Raw genomic sequence first — 18970 nt, 5'->3', positions numbered from 1 at the left:
CAAGGCTCCCCAACACCCGTGCTGAAATGGCGGGTTTAGCTGAGGTAATTTGAAAAACCTCCAGAATTTTGCAGACGTTTTATTTGGCTACAAATATATACATATATTTGAATTGGGAAGAACTCAAATGTATAGAAATTGCTACAAAATACTGGTCAGTGCAGCAGGTTGGTGTAGCCAAATAAAGTTGATGGACTTCACAATGGAAATTATATAGAATGCAAAACTTCAATCAAGGTATTTGTGATTTCTGCAGGCCTTTCATTTGAAATTTACTCCAGGGCTTATTTGTAAGCTTTTTTACCATTAAGCCGGGCAGCCTTGTTGGCAAGCTGCACATATTTCTTGTAATCATCTCGGAGAATCCTGCCAGATGCATTGCGCCAGCCCTCCCAGGCAAATAGCAGCTCATCATAGTCCCTGGACCGAGCCATGATCTCATTGAGATCTGCAAAACAACAGAAGGACATTGATGTATAGGTGTAAGTCTTATAAGGGCTTGGTTAAAGGGTAACATGGGGTTAATAGTTTTCACTGCAGTTGTCATTTTACATGCATATATAATTACAACAGAGCTTAAATGTGGAGATTTTCATAACACTTATGGGACTCAGTGGAATGAAATGTGCAAAGCTTAATGTAAAACTCATAAGAGGAGAGATGTATTGCCTAGCGAACGATGCTGGAAATTAAAATGAGGGAACATGCTGTAAGTGCAGTTGCTTCAGCAACCCAGTGCCTGTTCTCTTGCATACTTATTAGTGTAGCTGCTTCAGCAAACTTATTCTTTTTCTTATTTTTATTTTCTTTCTCCCTGAATTTCTGCACGCTACTTCTCCTACAGCTTTTAAGCTAGACATGCCATTTCAACTTCATGATATTCAGCTTGGTTCAGAGCAGTGTGCTTGTTCAAAACCTTTTGAACCAAATATTCCAAATATTTAATAAGTTTTTTCAGAAATAATTCTCACAGAGAATGAATGGGGAACAAAAAGTAAATTGCAACAATGGCAAACATTGACCTATGGTACATGTGATTCTATTTCAGCCAATAGGACACATAGCGAAAATAGAAAAGACACCATTATGCGCCTGTGAAGCAAGCCATCGAGCTTTCAATTCATAACAACCAAATACTGATAAAAGTGTTAATCTAACAATAACAGGCATCATACATTTATAAAACCAGGTCTTCAATTGCAAATTAAAAAATTTGCATTTAGCGATGGCTGTGCCATTGTTATCTATACAGTAACTACACTATGTTAATCTTTTCAAAATCAAATACCGCACCCTTAACTGCAAAATGCTTCCCTAATTGTAACGTGTCGCAACTAAGATATTTGCAGGATAAAAACGCTTTCTTCCCAGCATATTTAACCATTTTTAGCTATTTCATTGTGTAGTCCTCTAATGCATGTTTGGCCTATTTGTAGGCAGCTGGCTCCCTCATGTAGTTACCTTTTGTATATTTTAAAATTAAAGTTAAATAGCAATATGCCTTCCTATGAACAATTCTCCAATTTTGATACTTTTTTTATTTTCAGCAAATGACAATATTGCAATTACATATATGGTGAAACAACGAGACTATCTTTACTTGTATTAGCCATTAAAAAATACCCCTTCCAATCTATATCTATGTATAACATTTGGGAATATGCTGTCTAGGCTTTAAGGAAAACTAACTTCTTCATCAGGCAACAGCTAAACAACTGCTGAAGCAACCACAATAAAGTTTATTCATAACCTTTATATTCTAGTTGTTGTATATACTCTTATCATCAGAAGACTGTCTAAGAGCACAAGAGGGATCAAGACCAAAACCATGCCTGACATTACTGCACTAATTTAGAAATGTTAAACAATTTGTTTCTCCAGTTTGGCAGTATGAAATTAACATTGTCTATGTGAGCCAACCGGGATCCAGAGGGTGGCACGTTCCATCCTCTCTGCATGCTTCAGCCACACTGTACTTGGTCTCCATGTTGGCCAGTAGGTTGTTGTACTGAGGGAAAAATGAGGGAGGGCATTAAAACCATCACTCTGGCCTGAATATCACAGTAGATATGATATGTTCATATTTTTCATGTTTCATGAATAACCATATGGAATATTCTTAATCATTCCTGCACTTCCAAGGACAACTGATGGTAAATTAGACTACAAGCATCCACTTGGTGCATATACAGTGATGTGAAAAAGAAAGTACACCCTAAATTTTAATTGTTTTACATATTAGGACATACCTAAATCACATCAAAGTCCTCTCCTAGTCCTAACAGTAGTGTTACTACAGTGGTCATAATAGATCATTGCTGCCTTCTGTCTTTTTGTTTCTTTATTTGCTCTGAATGTCTGGGAAGTGTGGCAGTGACAGAGAGCTCCAAACTGGCAGGTCACTTCCAGATTGGTTGGACCCCGAGGGATGGGCTGCTAGGTATCTGCAGCTGATTGGCTCACTGATGACAGCTCAGAATTTAAAACTGACCTGCGAAAGAGAGACTGGATCCCTTCTTTGCAATTCCCAAGCCAACATTCAGACATTCTCACTAAAACTTTTCTTTTGGTAGGTTATTTAGAATCTTGGCACTGGTGGCTTGTCTTTTGTTTCTGTTTTTGGCCTTGGCTCACCCTGATGACTACGTTTTCCTCTGAGTTGTAAATAAATATCCCTCATATTGGCAATGCTGGTTTTCTGGAGTTGGTTTTGGTAATTGTAAGGAAGTGTTCTACCTTTTGTGTTGTGTCCTGGTCCATCCTAGCTGGGGCATAACAAGTATATACATCTTACTTCATGTGACTAATAACACATTTTACCTTGTCATTATGTATTCCACAAAAAATAAGCTAGCATGTGGTAGCAACATGTGAAAAAGTAAGGGCACCCTTACTGCTTTTATAGTTACCTTACAAAGGTAACTGAAACCAGGTGCTGCTATTCAAGTGCACAAAATTAGTTGATCATCAGGAAGTAGTACCATCTGTATAGGTAATTTAAAAATTTGGTCTGGAGCATTCAGGTCTACCCAGGAATGGGCGTCCCTGCAAATTCACCCCAAGATCAGACTGCATGACGCTCTGAGAAATTGCAAAGCACCAAGTAACATCTTGTTATCTACAGGCCTCTGTCCACATAGTAAAACCACATGACAAAAATCAAGCGCTGTGCTCAAGTAAGGCAGTGAATACACATGAGAAGAATTGAGTGCACCAGCTGGTGAAATTTGAAGTTGGTTTGGAAAACAGTAACAAGCGACAACAATAGAAGGGTGTCTGAGTGATAATGCTAAATTCTGAACTTGCTTTGTGAAACTGGAAATCCTTTATCACAAAATGATCTACCTGTTTCCTACGAACCCGTGATATGATTTGACACACTACAAAAAGTCAGTTTTAACATTTTGGCATAAACTCGGGATTTTCAAACTATATGAACTTTGAGGATTGCAATCATTAATTTTGAGCTGTGCACTACACCAGGCTTAGCATTGCTGGCAAGTTGGGGGTCAATGCTACCTCCAAAGTAATTTAATGGTTTGACACCATGTTGAGCATTCACAAGCAGTTAATATTTTAAAAATTCATGACGCCACCATTAGGAAAAGAATGAACAAGTATGGCTTTCTTTCACATAATATTATTATTACAAAATTCTTATTTCAACTATCAAGCATGGCGGTGAAGGGGTGATGATTTGTGCCAGCATATTCTAGAGGAAAATGTCTGTCTGACAGCTAAAGCTTGGCTAAAAGCGGATCATGCAACAAGAAAATAATCATGAGTACATGAGTAAATCTGTGACTGAATGGCCAGACCTCAACCCCACTGAGATCTGGCATTACTTTCAGAGGGTTGTGCATAAAGGAATGCATAAAGGGAAATGTCACTGAGTGGAATAGGGCTGTCAAACAATGGTTCGATATCAAATACCATTCAAATTTTTAAAATGACATTCAAGCGTGAAAATTTATATTCTAATGTGAAAGAGAAAAAAGCACCATGTTTATTGCAGTTATCTTTCAACCTGGGTTGTATTAAACCAAAAATAAAACTCGCATTTTAGTGCCTCCTCTGATGAAAACTGAAGTTGTTAGGTCAGATCATTGCTATGCTGCTTGGCGGGCAGACTCTTCCACTTCACCCTTGGTGCTATTAGAACACGTCTCTTCCACCCGCAGGGAATATAGTGAATAAGTGAATCATGAATTAAGTGAATAAAAAGGAAGTGGCACTGGCCTCTTTGCAAGTTGACCATTTGGTGTTTTTGTCAAATAACCTGACATTGGCATAAAATGCTTAAACAGTTAAGTTTTACTTATTCCTTTTTCCATGCTAGTGTTTTGGGAGTTCTGGAATTTTGGCAGGATAATGTTACAAATATTCTGATCTTAGGTCCCTCTCCAAAAGGTCCAAGAAATTATACTTTTTACTTTTATGGCACTTTATTGTAAATTGTCCATCAAGATAAAAAAAAAATCTCTAAATATGTGCCTTAATGCTATTTAAACAAAAGTATTATAAACAGGGGTTGACATAAGTGATACACACAAACAGATTACGCATGCACAGCAAAAAGATTAAAATGTGCAACAATTTTACTGTATCCTTCTTTAGGTATGGGAGATTCAGTATTAATGCACACATCATAAATATAACAAGGTCCTCAAGTTTTTGTACACTGCTACCACATGATTTGTATGCAGTAGCTACCTTTTTGTACACAGTAACCATTTCAGCTTTGTACATGCGCAATTCAGTTCTCTACTGAGTGATAAAATAATGTAGCAATTCGACAACCTTCGTGGGCAATAATTATAAAAAACAGTTCTTGAGTAAGCTACATAAAAATTTGTAAAACATGTTCCAGAAATAATTTTCAGATATAAGGCAATTTTATTCACAATAAATCAAATCATCCAACATTTTAAGCAGTTGTCTGTCATTGAAATGTTCTGAGTCAGTTTTAGCAGGAATTGTTTGCTAGGTGATCCAGGAAACATGATGTCCCCGTCTGTATAAATGTATTACACAATTATTCCGCCTCCAAGTTTCTTTAACAAACAACATGCTTTTTTAAAGAAATCTAAAAAGAAAACGAGGGGGTTGGTACCCAGAGAGGTCATGCTGAGGTCTTTAGATTTGGAGATTAGGGACACTAGACGGTGTTGAAAACCATCTACATGTAGTGTCCTTTTGGGGAGACCTTAGGGATTTTAAATAGTGTTTAATATCTGTTAAATAAATAAATTGTACTCATCAACATGTTTGACTTAAATTAGTTCAGTGTTTAATATTAAATGTGTTCAACTAATTTGCTTGCTCCATTGACATAGCATCATCTTCTTGATGCTCCAAGTGGATGGAAAAGAAAGAGCCACCTGGTCACAAGCATTTATAATAAGCACACACCAGATTGATCTGTATAGTAGGCTATTTGCTTAACACGCAGCTTGCCTGGGTGTTAAGTAACAAACAGAAGCAGCTTTCCTCGATTTTGACGTTACAACAACTCACTTTACGCTAAGTTATGAAGCTGCTTGTGCGTCAATGTTTGTGCACTTTGTGTTTGTGTCTTTTTTCATAAATAAAGCCCCAGGCTTCATAATCGGAGTGTGAATATGACTGGTCTCACATCACCATTGGAAATGTGTTTTCTGTCATTAACATTAGTATGTGCTAAAAAAAACAAAAAAAAAAAAACACCATACGCTCATTATAGAGCTTCTCATTTGCTGCCACAATTATTCTGCCCCTTAACAATTATACCGACTAGGTCATATGAATGTAACATCAGACTGCTTGTACCCTACTTTGATTAAAATTGTATCCAACTCAATTAAATTACACTACATGGCCAAAAGTATGCGGACATCTGACATCCAACATCTCATACAAAATTATGGGCATTAATATGAAGTTGGTAGACCTTTTGTTGCTACAATAACCTCCACTCTACTGGGATGACTTTATACTAGATGTCGGAGCACTGGGATTTGCTTCCATTTAACACAGCCCTAAAGTTGGTCAAATTCTATGTAATATAATTCAACATTTTAAATTGTAATATATATTAAAATGTGTTTTTTTAATGAATATTCAAACATCATTTTTGGCCCATGTTGACAGCCCTAGAGCTGAAGCAGTTCTGTAAGGAGGAGTGGGCCAGAATTCCTCTGATGCAATGTAAGAGACTGATAAACGCATACAGAAAATGATTACTTCAGGTTATTGCTGCTAAGCTGAAGTAGTCATTCTACATGCTACTGAATGATGAGGTGCACTTACATTTACACGGAAAACTTCTGCATTTTAGCTTATCTTTGTTTGAATAAATAATGGCAAAATACAAATCTTTTATGTATCATTTGTCACATAAGGTTATACTTATGTGACAAATTATACTATCTACTGTTAGGACTTGATGAGGACTAGATGGGGATTAGTTATGCCCTAACATCACTGCAATTTCCCTCAGATATGATTTTTTTTAGTTAAATATTCTGTGCTGTATGGATCCAAATACATCCCTGTCCCACCTCCTTTAGCTCTTCCTCTGGAAGCACCGCCCTTTCAATGTCACCGAGTTTCTTCAGTATTCGCTTTACTGATGCATCCTGGAAGTCCGTGGGGTCAAATTTTCGTGCCTCCACCCCATACGCATTTGTGTGGTTGGACATCTCCAGGCTTTTCTGAAGCTGTGAAGCAAACACCATATGTATTTTTAAACAGACTGGAGCTGAAGAAGTGAACCCCTCAAATCAAAATGGAAATTTAACGAGCCCCTAGCTAAGATTGCACTTTATTTTGTACGTACTATAAAAGCCTTAGATAGTATTACTCTATCTAGATGAGGCAATTACATTATGTGAAAGAGACTCTCACTTTGTAGATATATGAATGAGCCCTTACCATGATTTCCTTATTGGTATCAGTGATATTTGTGTTGTAGGCCCAGGATGCCTCAGTGTAGGCATTCCACACCTTCTCTGCAGTGCTATTAAACTGTTCCAGGAACTGTTTGGCTTTTTCCTCATCTGAAATTTTATCTGAAGGAAGAGAGGGAGGATGCATGATCCATCATTATCTACTGCATTAATTAATGTATTGACTGATGGAGTATACACCCTCACAGCAGGCTTCATACTTAGTGCATGAAGAGAAGAATCAGGTACTGTTTTGCTTTCAGAGAGGCTGATCAAATACACTGCTCTGAGAAGCTTTTGTCCCCTAAACTGGTTCACAGCTAATTTGATGGAATGTTAATTATGTATGACTTAACTGTGTGTTAACATTCATAAACTGATGCACAGACCCATTAAGTGTTAAGTAATCACGCAAACTGATAGTGTCTTGATATGAGCCACAGGAGTTCATGATACGCCATACATTAATTCATCTAGTAAATCATGAGTCATACATTATTTATTTAAGCATGAGTTGTATCCATGTATTATAAACAATTACAAACATTTAAAAATGTGTTATGCATAAAAACTTAATTTAAATTTGTACCCACAAAATGTCTCAAACCTAAAAATATTGTTTATGTCCAACAGACACACAAGTAAACAGTACAAGAGTAATAGCATAGAAAAAGCAAATGTCTAAGAGGAAATGTTATAGCACACATTAGAAGTATGGGGGGAGGGGGGGATGTAAAAGCACAAAAATTCATCAAGCAGAGGAGGGGACAACATTAGCAGTGGCAGGGAAACCCCCCCCCCCCTTCCCTCCATCAATTTGCATCCTGGAAGGATCTGCAGAATATGTGAAAGAAATGGTAATTGGTGGCTATACACTAAACATGTCACTAAGCCAATCTGTCACACAGTAACAGAGCTTTTGCAAACGTGAAGCTGACGACAATAAGGACTTTCGCAAGGGACTGAAATTTTCTAATTTAAAGATCCATCAATAAAATCACTAATACATTCAACATAATGGAATTAATGAAGCTATAATCAAATCTGTCTTCTTACTGTTGCTCACGGTCACTCATTTCACGGTACTAACGTTACATATAGCTATCCAGCTAGGTACATTAGGTTGAATAACTTACTTGGCTTGAGTGGGTGGTGTTGAAGATTGAGGAGGAGACTTCTTTGATATGTCGGAGTAGACTTCTTTGATTGTAAACATAGGCTAAGAAATCCTGCATAGTATACCTTTATCTGGCCAGTCATTCCCACTGAAATGCTATTCCTCACCCCAGAAGCATGTATTGATCACGACATCTAAAAAAAGATTCTGATGAATGATGGGATACTTGTGCTTTCCTCTTACCAGTATCTTCCGGGTAGCCCTCAGGCAGTGGTGGCCTCCACTCAAAGTCAGGCCAGCCAAGAGTTTCATTTTTGTTCTGTTCCTTAAGCCAATCTATGATGGGCTGGAAGTACTTCATTAGAGGGCGAGCATCCATCTTGTTGGTACCTAGGGCCTCCATGAGCACCTCTGGCCAAGGTTTAGAAGAGCCAGCCTGGAGGACCTTCCTGTATAAAAGCAGTCAACAGGCCACCGTTAAAGGTCTAGGAAACTGAAATCAGTTTATTCTTTTCTGATGCATTGTTTTAATACTTTTTTGAATTTACAAATGGCAAAGAAATATTTTTCACCAATCCTTGCAAAAAAACAGTCTAAAAGCCTGAGCTGAAATTGGCTTGCTTTCCCCCTTGGCTAGGTTTTAAGTGAATGGGGTTAATTGGGCGTTAGTTACTTAGCAAACTTATGTCCAGTGAAATCCTTTCTATATGCAATATTTAAATGACGCTCTTGCCACTTTTGTGTGGGCAAGGCAAGCTAAGTTGAAAATGCCCCTTCTCTGCAATACGCTTTTTTCTTTTTCCAAAAATGAAGAGACCTACAAGAAATGGGCTGTATTTCTTGATCCTATGGGCACTGCAATAATTTAATTACCTGTACAGTGTATTTGGAGCACCAATTTTCGCCCTGAACTTGTCACAGAACATAGTCGATTGGTAAGTAGGCCTACCATTAGCCAGTGATAATTAAATAGCTTTCCGGCTTAGACATCCATCCATCCATCCATCCATTATCTATACCCGCTTATTCCGGGCAGGGTTGTGGGGGCTGCTGGAGCCCATTCCAGCGTACATTGAGCGAGAGGCAGGAACACCCTAGGGAGGCCGCCAATCCATCGCAGGGCACACTCACACACTCATACCTATGGGAAATTTAGAGTCTCCAATTAGCCTACCTGCATGTCTTTGGACTGTGGGAGGAAACCGGAGTACTCGGAGGAAACCCACACAAACATGGGTAGAACGTGCAAACTCCACATAGAAAGTTCCGGGCCGTATTTGCACCCAGGACCCGCACCCAGGACCACCATGCCACCCAAGCTTAGACATGAGTAATCAAAGACTTTATTTGGGTGTAATGTCCGGAATTTGAGACTGCTATATAATCTAATGTTAGTGTACAGTAGCTCAGTGTTACAAAGTTATTACGCATTGACTGATCTTCACGTTCAACCATACGATGGCAAAGTTTAGTTTATGTTACTTTTTTGTTTTGTCTGGTAGTGTAAGATTACAAAGGACAGTCTGTTCTAAACCTACCTAGCAATGAGGAATGGTTTACAGATGACGTGTCTTACGGATGTGAATGTTAATGAGCGCAGAATACACGCCCACGTCTTTGTTTGCTGAACAGGTTACAATAATCTAATAGTGTTTATTTCAATTTAATGGTTATAATTGGGTTAAAAGCTTGAAATAATTTTTAGAAGACAATCAATAGTCACTTCGGGAAATATAACCACAATCTGAATCCAGTTTCCTGGACCTTTAAGGGAACACACTGTGACCATTTTTGCTAATGTATATTTATTGGAGTTAATTCACACTTACTCATTAAGTTCAGAAAAAACCGCATAGAACTGTTAGAGCAAAGGATAACTATTTATAGCTATATCTGCGCAAACAAGGCAAGTAACTTGTTTTGATTACATGTACTAGCCTATATAAACATTCACTACACATTTACATTCACTATTCTTTGTAAAATAATATTGTATATACATATAGTTTCAAGGACCTGTATAAATAGAGATGGTAAATGGACTGCATTTATATAGCGCTTTTATCCAAAGCGTTTTACAATTGATGCCTCTCATTCGCCAGAACAGTTAGGGGTTAGGTGTCTTGCTCAAGGACACTTCGACACGCCCAGGGCAGGGTTTGAACCGGCAACCCTCCGACTGCCAGACAATCGGTCTTACCTCCTGAGCTATGTCACCCCCAGAGGAAGCTAAGACAACAGTTTCTTTAATTTCCTGTATCTGTAAGAGTGGACACACACTCACAAATAAGCAGCTACATCTTATCCACAGCATTTGTATATGAATTCTTTGTATATGAAAGTTGCACATACGCAAGGATCATTCCTGCTTCCTTGGACTGGTAGATGTCGCAGCTGTGTAGCGGTCCATCTTGTTTGGCTGCTTCGCACAGTTTTTCATGGAACTGGAATTGCAGGATGAAGCTCACAAAGTATCTGTGAGGGAACAGACAGTGAACTCTACAAGTACAACTATGATTGCAGAAAATATCCCCTTAGCACAGGTGCCAAATCTGCCCAATCTTTTCCCATTTAGGGGGTACCTTATTTAAAGCTTTATAACTGCAGTTGGGAGCATCACAGAGACTTGAAAAATGCCTTAAATGAAGCAGGACATTTGTACCATTTACAGTACTAATGTAGATTTGTTTATATTCATACTGTAGGAAGAAATAAAGTGCCACAAATGCAATTGTCTAGGCAAAAAAGTAAAAATGAATTTGGTTTTTTAGTTTGCAATGAAATACTGAGAGATCTCATATATAAAACAGGTTAAACTATACATGTCCTACAAACTCCTTGACCACAAGTGCGTAAAATCTAAGGGTGGATATGCGTAACTTCTAAAGATCTATGAAGCAAAAAGTAAGCAGTTTGCCCAGTGTCTCCAAATCTATCCAAAATGTCTAAATTATGCATTGCTGTAAATCAACCCATTATCATGTATTTTACTACTAATCAACTGTTTTGACTCGTGAAACTCACTTTTGCACCGTTTTCAAGTGGGAATTACAAGCTTTCCATCAGTATGGTGATCTAAAATATCTAGGGGTCCAGAATCGTATCCAAAACCTCTCTGAAAATTAATCAAATAGTTTTGTCTATTACACTGTAAAGCATTTAAATTAATCCACTTTTCACCAAAGCTCTATTACAAATGTTAGAATAGGAACAAATGACATAATGAAAAAGCATTATAACACACTTTGTCATACACATCTATATATGTAAAGATACACACCAGTACTTCAATAAAACACCACTTTTTCTGTACTCTACATTATGTAATTTTTTTTTGCATGGTCAGGGATGATATTTTGCTGTAGTGAGTTTCAGAAATGTTACAATTTATAATCAGTCAAAGGCAGTCCCTTGCATTGACTATTTGGTTGGCCTGCCCAGAGAGATTTTTTGTATTTAACCCAGACACATGCTTTTCTGAACACTAAGTTTGTGGTATTCGTATCAACCGTGAGATAACGTGGTATGCGGAACATAAGGAAGTAGTGGAGTTTTTTTTTCTGTTTTTCTATTGGTCCAATTCACATCAATCAAAGTGTTTTAGTGTCTCTGAGAGCCAATAAACAACCACAATCATGAAGATTCATTAGGAGAAAAACTGCCATTGAAGGGAGGTAAACGTCTGCATGAAGCAGCCGTCTCCCCATGTTTTATTTGGAACACCATGTTTGGCAACGCACTGTATTTTGCATTCATTATTTTTTCTTTCAAATATCAAGTGCCATATGGCCAACTGTCATTTTGCTGTCCACGCTGCCCTTCCCCCTTCCTCCAATTGCTTATTATAATCGACTTTTGGCTTATTTTTTTAAAGGTCGCTGTCGCTAGCATTTTTTTTTCCAGTTGTGTCCCTAAATCACATGTAAAACGAGGATAGCGCAGACATTGGCTAAAATAAATAATAAATAATTATGCACGACGTTAACATCAATATTAGAGCGGAAGTATTTAATTTTTGCTGTCAAAAAGGTTCTTTTGTACTATGACTTTTTATTTTTTTATTTTTTAAATATGCAAATGAGCTATTAGCTGATTAAATATGTGCTAATTTGCATATAAGCGTATTCAATATTTAAGCTCAACAGATAAAATCTGAATTGATTTTTTTTTTATGTGATAAATAACTCAATAGTTAGGGCTTGTCAGAGGCTTTTGTCAAAATATTGTTTTTTTAATTAATTATTCCAAAAACAATATGTACATGCTGAAAAAACCTTTTTTTAAAACTATTTTTTACTGATAAAATGCCACATAAAATGAAAATGACATAACATATCAAAAAAAGCCTCTGACACATCCTAGCTATAACATTTAAGAAGCAGTATGTAAAAATGATGTAGCTGTATCTATTGTTAAAGTAGAGATAAATTGAATACCTTATGGGCAATATACAGTTTTGAGAAAATGGCTGTTAAAGGGACTTTTAAATGGTAGTAGTCAATTTTAAAACCGTGGAGGCATTTAATCATAAATGATGCTATCATAAACTAATTTGTTCATTTTATGAAACTATAGAAGTTATAGAAGCAAAATATAAAAAAATATCAATATTGACATATGGAACCAAAATCATCGTTTTTGACGGTGGTGCCTCCCCTTAAAAAGGCCATCTGGCCACGTTCGATTTCCCTTTTAAAAAAAGTCATATATGGGTCTGAATTTATGGGAATGCCTTTTTGATGATTATATGCACCCAAAAGGATATCTATACCAAGTTGGGTTCTTCTATCTACAATTTAACAATCTGGCCCATTTTAAAGCTTAAACCTATCTTGAGTTATATACCCCAATAGTGGGCTCAAAACTACTGATGGGAACAAAAAGTTAGCAATAAGTAACCTATAGACTCTTGGTCCTTGAGTGTGTTTTTAAGCATCATTACCTGCATTTCTGATCATTAACATACCTCTCACAAGTGAATATTTAACCCCTTTGCACAAGCCCCCTAAGTGGCCGGCACGCTGGTGTTCATAGATTGTTCAACTCGGACATTAATTGCTTCTGCAACCAAACTATGAGTGGAAACAACAAGAATCTTATAGATCAAGGGAAATCCTTTTCAACCACTAAGGTCTACCTGGCAGCTTTGGTCATGTTGGTTTCAAAGACTATGCAGTGGGGCTACACCACCCTCATTCGCAGTTTTATGAAGGGGACTCGCTGTTCTCTGCCTGTTGCTAAAAGCACATCCCTATCACTGGTGCTGGAGGCTCTGTCTCTACAGCCATTCGATCCAATAAATGAGATTAAAATTGCTGTCTTGCTGCTTGCTCTAGCTTCGGCTGAGCGAGACAGTGACCTCCATGCGCTCTCAGTACATACCTTGTGCGCAATATTCTCCCCTAATATGGATAGGGTTTTTTAAACCCAATCCAGCCTTTTTGCCTAAAGCGCTTCCCAGCTTTCACATGTGAGGTGTTGGAGCTTGCTGCTTTTCACCACCTTTCTCTCAAGAGGATCAAAGGCTGCATATGCTATGTCCTGTGTGTATTCTCCACACATATATGACAAGGATTGGGCTTTCAAAAAGAGCAACCAGCTCTTTGTCTCCTGGGGTCTGAGCTGCAAAGGGAAAGCCATCTCTAAGCAGCGGCTGTCTCATTGGCTTGTGGAAGCTATTGCTATGGCATATGATTCAAAGGGGTTAACAGCCCCCTCGGGCCTGAGGGCTCATTCTATGAGGGGCATGGCTGCATTGTGGGCCCTATTATGTGGGGTCTCCTTGCAGGAGATTTTTTCAAACGTAGGCTGGACTTCTCCACATACCTTTGCTAGGTTATACCGCCTGGACATTACCAGGACTTCAGTAGCCCACGCAGTTCTGGGGGTGAGCTCTGTGTGAAGCTTAGCAACCACGGTGCTGTTAAAATATTCCCTCTGCTTATTCAGTATTTTGATTGGAAGAATGGTGGCGTGGGAAAGATTCGATCTTCAGGGAAGTATACCAGAACACATCAGGAGGACTGAAAAGTGTCTAGTGAAATAGTGGATTTTTTATGGAAACTGATTTTTTATTTTTTTATTTTAATCTATGGCCATGAAAAGAAACAGTGTTATGTAAAAGGTGTTAAAAGCTAAACTATTTTTTTTATTTGTTTGTTTTTATTTTATTGTTGAGGGCCAAAAGTTGAATGGAAAGGAATAAGATTATCTGGCCATAATGGCTTTGAAGGCATTTGTTATTTGTCTTGTTAAAGACTAGCTGTTTATGTATTAAAGTTCAGTAACACAGTGGCATGGTTGTGGACGCATTTGTCAACTATTCGAAACCCCCCCCACCCCCACCCCATACACATTGCCACGGTGCCACCAATTACTTGAACCCCCCCCCCCCCCCCCCCAATCTTCCACTCACTGTAGGTGTCCGTCTGCCACATGCCGCCATCCTGCCCGCAGTGTCCTCTTTGAAAACCAAAATATGGTCACCCTATATTTTCTGAAACATTATAGATTCCGCTTGGCCACAGTGAGTGAAACTAGGCGATCTGAACGTATAGTTGCTATGTAAATTGTGTCAGAAGGATTCAGCCTTGTTGTTTGCTACCTAAACTTCACAGAACACTCATTTCCGTTACCATGATTGTAGCATGAAGTGTCTACTTTCAAAATCCATTTAAACCATTCACAAATGACTTGGGACTCTGAAGTTATAAAGCAGGATGTATCAAGTGTCCAGTGAAAATACTGACCAGGCTATCAGTCAGAATTCTGAAAGAACCAACTGCCATAAATGACCACGTAAAATCAACCAAAGTTATTATGATGTCACTGGTTCAGAACCCCATAAATGTAAACAGTCGAATGTTCGGTGAAATCTATTGGTTTTCGGTGCCGTCGGAGTCCCGATCTTATCATTGATGGAATTTAGGGAAAGTGTGAGCTAAAAGACCACAAAAACAGCCAATATATCACATTAATATTCCATATATGTACAATCGCTGTTCACAATACATTAATTTAAGGCTAAACTGGTATTTTAATCACAATACTTTTTCGATTGTCCTCTCTACTATCAGATATCATAGTTAATTCGTTGACAACTAGCTAGCTAACATTGACGTTAGCTGGCATATTGATAGGATTACCATTACCGTTCTTTCCAACTGCTGTGAGTCACTGACTTTAGGTGACGTTGTCATAAAATTTTTCCCAACCGTGAAAACTCACGGTAAGAAGAAATTTTAGGATAGCGCTTCCAAAATTGCAACAAATGCAACTGTTTCCAATATTGCAGGGGACACGTCCCACCCTGTTCCTACGCCAATGTGCTAATTACATTGAATCGAGAAAACTAACCACTTTATCATATTTTATAACAGTTAATATTTTTCATTCATCATGATGATATGATTATTTGGGGGGGTTGTATTGGCCGGTTTTGATTATTGGGGGGGTTACAACCCCCCCATCCCCTCCGTAATTTACGCCCATGCATGCATCTCCCCTCACCTGTTAGGTGTTTAGTACAATTGGATGCTTCTGAGGAGTTATGATCAGATTTCAACCTACCACTCAATGTTTCAGAGAACTGAGGTTACGACAGTAACCTAAATTTCTGTATACCAGAGGTCAGCTCCGGCTCTACAGACATGTCTAGCGGCAGCAGTGGTTCATTGTATTCACCTAATTTTCAGCCCATTGCATAATTATGGGCTTTATTGGTATGAGGTGGCATTGTGGGCAAAAGTCGATAAAAAAACGTGAGAGAAAACAAGCGCAAGAGAGATTCAGTAAACCAGTGAGAGCAATTTAAACACTGTGAGAGAGATTGACAGCAAGGGCGACTGAAGGTGGTCTGCAAGAGAGGTCCAGTGGATAGCAAGCATGATTGAAAGTGGCTTGCCAGAGAGGTCCAATGGACAGCACGCACAGTCCAGAGGATAGCGTGAGCAAATAAAATGAAGCAGCTAGTTAGGTAGTTTCACATCAGTTAGCTCGATAAATACATAGTATCCTGAGTTAGAGTATGATCGTGTTGACAGTTATAATATAACGTTGCTGCTTATTTCCAATTATCAATAAGGCTTAGTATCCTGAGTAAGGGTTAGGGTTAGGGTCTAGTTAGCCAATACTGCATCGTACTGCTAGCTGGCTGGTTAGAAAGTTGGGGCTGTTGATTTAGCGGGTGAATTACTGTTGAGCTAATATAAAAATGATGATGATCGTGTTAACAATTTATATATATAGTATATATAGTAATGGTATCACTTATTTTCTACCCTAGAACACTAATGTCCATATGTGTTACACTAACACTAATGTCGGGTATATTATACCCAATTTTGGGAGAAAAAAAAATAGTTGTAATAAAGATTTATTAATGTACAAAAATACAAGACAAGTTAAACTACTGGACTTTCAATTCCCCCTATGAAAAGGCACAAAAAACGAAAAGAAGGTATTGAGGGGGTACTACAAAAAATTAGGAAAATTTGTCAAAAATGAGATATATGTAAACATTTAATTCCTGAGAACAAAAACAACTAGAGCTAAGAACTTCTGCGTTGACCGATGTAATCCCGGGACATGTGGGCCCTGACTGGAAAAGGCGCAGCCTTCCAGCATCTCCACAAACTGTAGGGGAGATAGACAAATAATGCCAATTAGCGAAAAATCACTAATTGGCAATGTATCGTATGTATCCCCCTGTAAATGGACACTAACTGATATTTATTCATTACTGTTTTATACTAAATAAGGATTGCAGGCAAATTCCAAGACCATTATAACTTACGGTACCTATGCATTACATGCAGTCAGTGCAGACAGGGTAGTAGTGGCAAGGACAGACTGGAATTTCACCAGAAAGTATTTCACTTCTTTTTTTAGACACTGTTGTTAATTTAACTAGTCACTCTGTAAAGCAATATTCACAACCTGTAATGAAATTTACGTAATTAGGGCACTGATTTATAGTAAACAAACACTAACTAACGCGAAACTAACCTGGAACTAACCCGAACATTTCTCATACACAAACACTAATGTCGGGATGTTGGGTGGAAATCACCCAAAACCGCGCCTGTTGAAAAAACCAGGGACGCGAGTGGCGCAATACACCCTCTGCTGGCAACGTCTGGAAGCACACTGAAGCTACCCGGGGACCCATGCCGCTACCATGCGGTAGCGCGAGGCGATCATGTGACCATGTCTTGGTGTGGTGAAAATCTACTGACATTAGCGTTCTAGGGTTAAAAATAAGGCAATTCACCTGTTTTCTGCATTGTCATACTTCATGTGTAGCCAAGTGACATTGTTTACAATGTCAGTATCATGCTCCCATACCATTCGTGGACTAATTTGGCAACATTTCACTGGTGTACTGGTGCTATTAGTGGTACCATCAGCAGTAAGACTACAGGGCATAATGGATCCACAAGAGTCAGATCAAGTTAGTTCCATCTGCACAACCTACAAGTGCAGCACCTGATCCTCTGGCCTTCAGACAAACCTAAAATTGACACATTCTTGATTACATAAATATTTTCCTATCATTTTTAAGTGGCCTTTTCTGTGATTACTTTTCATTTAAGTGTATACACGGCTTTTGTTTGCATGGTTATATTTTTTAATACTTTTTCTATTTACAACTGTGCACAATTTAAGTGTTTTCTGATGCCATTATGCCCTTGCATTGCGGAGCATTTACAGTATCTGCATCTCAGCGAGAACCACGGGCCTCACAATCTTCAACTGAAATTTTGATATGTACCACAGAAATTGTGTGGCTGCCTTCAATTTCTTTCTCCGCAAAAGGAGTGAAAACCCTACTAAAGCTCAAAAGCCAAGAAATTAAAATTGTTAGGATGACTGGGAACCATCCTCTTGTTAGGAATATTTAATCTAAGACAAATTAGCAAAGCAACGGGAGACAACATTTTAACAATACCAGACCCATTAGAGATAAGTGGGCCAAGTGACTTGAAAGAATTGAGGAAATATTGGGTAGCATTGCTTTGGAATACATCTTATGTAATTTTGGTGAGGCAAGATAGCCTATATTGTTTGTAGTACCATAAAACACTGGCTGTGACAAAGGGTGCGGTGGCGTAAGTGTAAACGCGTCCGAAACGCAGGTGAAATATGGCCAGTGTATGTACTCACGGATTTGACGGCCATCCAACGAGCCTTGATTGACAAAAGAATCAGCAAGCCCGTAGAATTAGAGCTCCCTAGGTCGCAACTTGTGTACCCTTCTGTCCTGCTCCGTTATGTCGTGGAGATGCACTTTTAGTGTTTGTAAGGTTTATAAGGCATTTTGATAGGCTTATTTGCAGGTGGGAATCCTCTTTGCTGTTTTGCTAAGCTAGAACCGGAAAACTAGTAGTGGATAGTGGAGAATAGGAGCAGACGCATATGTCCCAACAGGCTTTGCATATCAGAAAATAACAACAGTGTGAGAGAAATTAGGATGAAATGATGAAATTGCGTAGTTGAAACGATGTGTTTTTAGCAGAATGGGCATGTAGGTGAAGGTTGACATGATCACAGACTATAGTGCGAAGTAAATGAAGTGACCATGAGCGAGCTTAGTATCCTTATCGAACGGTATATATAACAGTGGGTATAAAATTTCAGCTGTTGAAGTGGAGGGTTAAGTAACATGAAATCTATTGATTTCACGATTTTAACGTGATATGCTTTTCTCATGTTCAGTACTAGTAGTTATAATTATGAGTGAGTCGTGATTTTAAATGTAATGTTTTAATGGGGAGTTGCAGAACGTACATATGTAGTAATTGTTTGTATGTGGCTAGATAGAGAACAGGGCAAGGTGACATGAATGTAGAAATATGGCGTTTGCTGAGAAGAAGGTTTTGTACAGTAGCCAAGTGAAGAAATATAGTTAGTAGAAATGGGAAAGTGG

General features: G+C 38.4%; 1 protein-coding gene across 2 annotated transcripts in view; it reads right to left on the bottom strand.

The window, feature by feature from the left end:
• Positions 1-18970, bottom strand: part of LOC118221799 (angiotensin-converting enzyme-like) — a 157029-nt gene that overhangs the window by 21602 nt on the left and 116457 nt on the right. For both annotated transcript variants that reach the window (XM_035407189.1, XM_035407190.1), the window contains 6 exons: positions 10396-10518; positions 8287-8492; positions 6913-7049; positions 6540-6698; positions 1921-2008; positions 305-448 (listed from right to left, as the gene is read on the bottom strand). In XM_035407189.1, the coding sequence (XP_035263080.1) occupies positions 305-448; positions 1921-2008; positions 6540-6698; positions 6913-7049; positions 8287-8492; positions 10396-10518 (857 nt within the window). The remainder of the gene's footprint in view (positions 1-304; positions 449-1920; positions 2009-6539; positions 6699-6912; positions 7050-8286; positions 8493-10395; positions 10519-18970) is intronic.

The sequence above is a fragment of the Anguilla anguilla genome, chromosome 2 (assembly GCF_013347855.1).
Source record: "Anguilla anguilla isolate fAngAng1 chromosome 2, fAngAng1.pri, whole genome shotgun sequence".
Classification (NCBI taxonomy): Eukaryota; Metazoa; Chordata; class Actinopteri; order Anguilliformes; family Anguillidae; genus Anguilla; species Anguilla anguilla.
The sequence above is the reverse complement of the archived record's forward strand: the minus strand, read 5'-3'. Positions and strand labels throughout refer to the sequence as shown.